This window comes from Natrix helvetica (assembly GCF_964273705.1).
Source record: "Natrix helvetica genome assembly, chromosome: 1".
Lineage (NCBI taxonomy): Eukaryota > Metazoa > Chordata > Lepidosauria > Squamata > Natricidae > Natrix > Natrix helvetica.
Window position 1 is genome coordinate 123,954,867 of NC_138548.1, and position 4,038 is coordinate 123,958,904.

At 40.3% G+C, this 4,038-nt stretch overlaps 1 protein-coding gene across 1 annotated transcript; it reads left to right on the plus strand.

The window, feature by feature from the left end:
* Positions 1-204: 204 nt before the first annotated feature.
* Positions 205-3,650, plus strand: LOC309392459 (glycine N-acyltransferase-like protein 3; the record flags this gene model as incomplete). The annotated part of the gene is made up of 5 exons (XM_081953699.1): positions 205-282; positions 778-885; positions 1,189-1,315; positions 2,106-2,226; positions 3,248-3,650. 5 exons carry the CDS (start codon positions 205-207, stop codon positions 3,648-3,650), a joined length of 837 nt encoding a protein of 278 aa, XP_081809825.1.
* Between the last annotated feature and the right edge of the window lie 388 nt (positions 3,651-4,038).

Consider the following 4,038-nt stretch of genomic DNA (forward strand, 5'->3'; position numbering starts at 1 on the left):
AAAGGGAAGGAAAGTTACAGTGGGAAGCGGAGAGAAGGTGCATTGATTTGTGCTTTCCCTTGGCAGGAATCTTGAATAAATGTGTTGTTTTGATAAGATAGAGGGCATCCCAGTTTGGGAGTGACAGGAAAGTATGGAGAAGTGGACTCTCATTCAGGTATTTCTATGTCTTTGTTCTACCCATCAGCTTCAAGCTCCAAAACTATGCTGGTCCTCTCCTGTCCTTACAAACTGCGCTTATTGGAGGGAATGCTGAGGAAGAATCTCCCTCAGACAATTGTGGTAATTCTGAAACATTTACTAGAACATTGAGGCAGAGTCTTGACAATAATTTAATTTTCTAGAACTTAATATTTGGCACTCAGGATGAATAAAGTATATTACTTTTTTTTGCTTACATTTACCAAAAATTGCAAGAAACAATTCCTTGAAAATACCTATATCTAAAATATGATCCATGTAACATAACATGTATTGTAGAATCATAAAGATATAAAAGTACACTCAGCCAGAGGCACCTAATGGGCGTAGATCCCTGATGAATAGAGAGTTGAGGGGCAAATCTGCAATTTTCTGCATAATAGATGAAATTCCTTCATCTTATTCAGCAACAGAAAGAAATAGTTCTGGAACATCAGCAACATGTGGAGAAGGGGGAGCGATAGAACATTAGGTGAAAGTTCTTGCAGCAAATCTAAATTAATGCCACTCTCCTTTTCTCCACGCATTGATCTTAGGCTGATTCCCATAACTGCACTGACACTTGACTCTTGATAGGTGCACGGAGCAGTCATGAACATAAATCGGGGGAATCCAGTTCGTCACGAGGTGATTGTGGATTCATGGCCAGAGTTCAAAGTTGTCCTCACCAGACCATCCAAAGAGGTAATAAACAGCTTTGGTGATCCTGAGAGAGGGAGGGAGAGAAGAAGGCAGGAAGGAATATTTAGGAGTTCTTAACCAACCTGAGGAACAATCTAAGGTACTGCTAATCTAAGGTACTGCTGCTTTTTGGGAAGAGGTTACCTTTGGCCTTTCCAAAAAAAGAAGGCATTGCACTGATGAAGTTATTTCTATCATTTCATCTCCACATTAGAAAAAAAAAAACCCTGGCAAATGGTTGATGCGGGTGATATGAGGAGGAGGTGAATCAGGAGATTATATATGAGCTCCATGCCTTTCTTCTAGATTGTCACAGATCCCTCAGACATGTATTCCAATGTGTATGCAGCATTTTACCAGGATCTGGATGCGTATCGGAGGCTTATAAAGGATACAGATGCTGTCAACTGGGACCACACCTTCCATCTCTTTGGTAATGGTCCTTTTTGAAGGAGTGAAGAAAAGGCATTGAATGAAGAAAATACAATGTATTTCTCAGATAGGTTTTTCTACTACAGTATATAGGCAGTGACATCAGAATGAATATGGCTCAAGCATTCTTGAGTAATTACCACTGAAGCCCCCCCCCCCCGGAAGATAATAAGTGCATGCTCCCTTCTCACATTATTCCAATCGCTAACTGTACAGTGTTGTTGTCACCTTCTGTCAATATTTTCTTTATGACATTTTAATTCTTTGCCTATTCCTCTCCCAATGTGAACTCAGTCCATCTCAGCAGGTTGTATGACTATCAAATTAAACATGGCCCACCTCTAGATTAAACTGCAGGAATGGAAAATTTGGATTGATCCAGACTCAAGTCATGTGAAAAAGAAAGTACACCATCTTAGAGTCCTATGGTTTTACATATCAGAACATAGTCAAAATAATCTGGTCTTTAGCAGTTCTTGAAAGTAGGCAAATACAACCTCAAATGAGCAACAACACACAAGATATTACACCATGCCATCATTTATTTTACAAAAAGAAAGCCAAAATGGAGAAGCCATGTGTGAAAATCTACGTACACTTTTCACACTTACAACCGCTGCAGAATCCCTGTGGCCACATGATCAAAATTCAAACGCTTGGCAACTGACTCATATTTGTGACCGTTGCAGTGTCCATGGATAGTGTACATCTCAGGTGTCTTGCCTGTTTGTACTTCCAACTTGTGCACCCAGCCTTTTCTTGGCAAATGAATGTTTTATTATTTTTTCCAGGGACTCAAGAAGGAATACCCGAAGCTACTGAGGATGCAGCTGCTGCTAAACCAACAAAGTTATCTGTAATTCCTCACTTCCTCCATGTGCTTTCTCATCCAAATAAATTGCCGACTGGTAGGTGAGTGTCCATCCTGTTGGCCATCACCACTGTTATACTGCTGAGGCCTGGGATAGAACTGTTAAGGCATTCTGAAGATTTTGTTACAATCAGGCTCCCACAATCAGTAATGGCTGAGGAAATCTGCATTCACATTGATTATGGGTCAATCGGGTGCCAAAATCAACAGGATTCCTATATCAACATTGATTCCTCCAGGGACAGAGAGGCAGAATCACAAAGGAGGAGAGGTATAACAGACAGCATGCCTAGAAAAGATAGGGGAAAAAAAACAGTAAACAGCATGATGGTCCTTGCAAGAATGATTAATTGTTAAAAGTGTAAGCATTGAGGTTTTCCTGAATTCTTGGCTTTCTGAAGGCGGGATGTTAGAGCAAATGGGATGAGGAACACAGTAATGCTAAAACAAATCTGATTAGCAGTTTCAAACACCATAGTACAACATCAGTAGGTTTTGTAGACTGATGGCAAATTTCACAAAGTAAAAGATTATCCATTAGCAAAGGTCATGATACAAGATCACGTCTCCTCATTTCATTTTTTTTTTTTTGCCTGTCCAAAGTTCAGTTAGTCTGGCCGGGGGGGGGGTAGGGGGGGGGGAAGACGATCTGAAACTGCCATCTCATAAAAATGGAATATTTGTATTTGATTCTTTATCATTTTATAATGCATGAGACATTGGAAATGCGTTCTCATCATCACGGGTAGCATTTTAACCAAAAATAGAATTCTTCACTTTGATGGAGAAAAATGGAATCAATTCATGATTCTGCACCTTTCCAGAAACAGAATGATCATAAATCATGCTTTGGATAAGCAGTTGCCTTTTCTGGGAACAGCTCACACTTGTCTGGCTGGCCAGTTTTGGACTAGATCAGAAGTGGGAAATGATGGCCTCCTTATGACTTGTGGACTTCAATTCCCAGAACCTTGGACTAAATAGATAAACTAACCGTTTAATTTTCTGTTCTCATCTCTTTGGGTTTTTTTTGTTTTTTGTTTTGCCTTTCACCTTTTCCAGGCTAGAGCCCGGCTTCAGACTTTCCTCCTTGAATAGTTCCAACGTTGATCTGCTGAATGAAAACTGGGCCTACGGGCGCAATGAACAAAGCCACAGGTATCTGGCCAAAATGATACAGCATTTCCCTAGCAGTGCCATTCTGAACCAGGAGGGACAACCTATCAGCTGGGCGTTGATGGATCTTTTTGGGACACAAGCGCACGGATATACCCTCCCAGCATTCCGCGGGAAGGGATATTTAGCTATAACAACTAAGGCACTTTCTATGCAGGCCTATAATGCTGGATATCCTTTATATGGCTTTGTTGTACTAAAAAATAGCACTATGCAGAGCGTGTTGAAAAAGGGAGGGTATCAGAAATTATCTGAGCTGAGTTACTTGTGCTTTAATTACACCAGTTAGCAGAACAGAATGAAGGACAGAAGCTATTTTCCTTGATTTAACCAGATTTTTGTCACCTGCTCCCTGAACTCTGAGAGATACTTAAACACTACCTATTTGATAGCTATAGGACACCACCCAGATGCCCTGAGGGGAAAATCAGGCTTATGAGGAATATGTCTCTGAACTTTCTTTGATTGTCTTCAGCCAATGTTTGTTTGTTGACCAGGCCTACTCTTAAATGTCTCATTCTTTGACTTAAGATAATATTTAGGATTTGAATTCTACCTCATCCCCAAGTTCTCCACGGGCTTCCTAGAGCTGCTTTTCTGGGTGTTGAAAGACCTGTACATGGATTAGAAAACAAACAAAAATATACAATCCATAAAAAGAGTAAAAGAACTGAAAT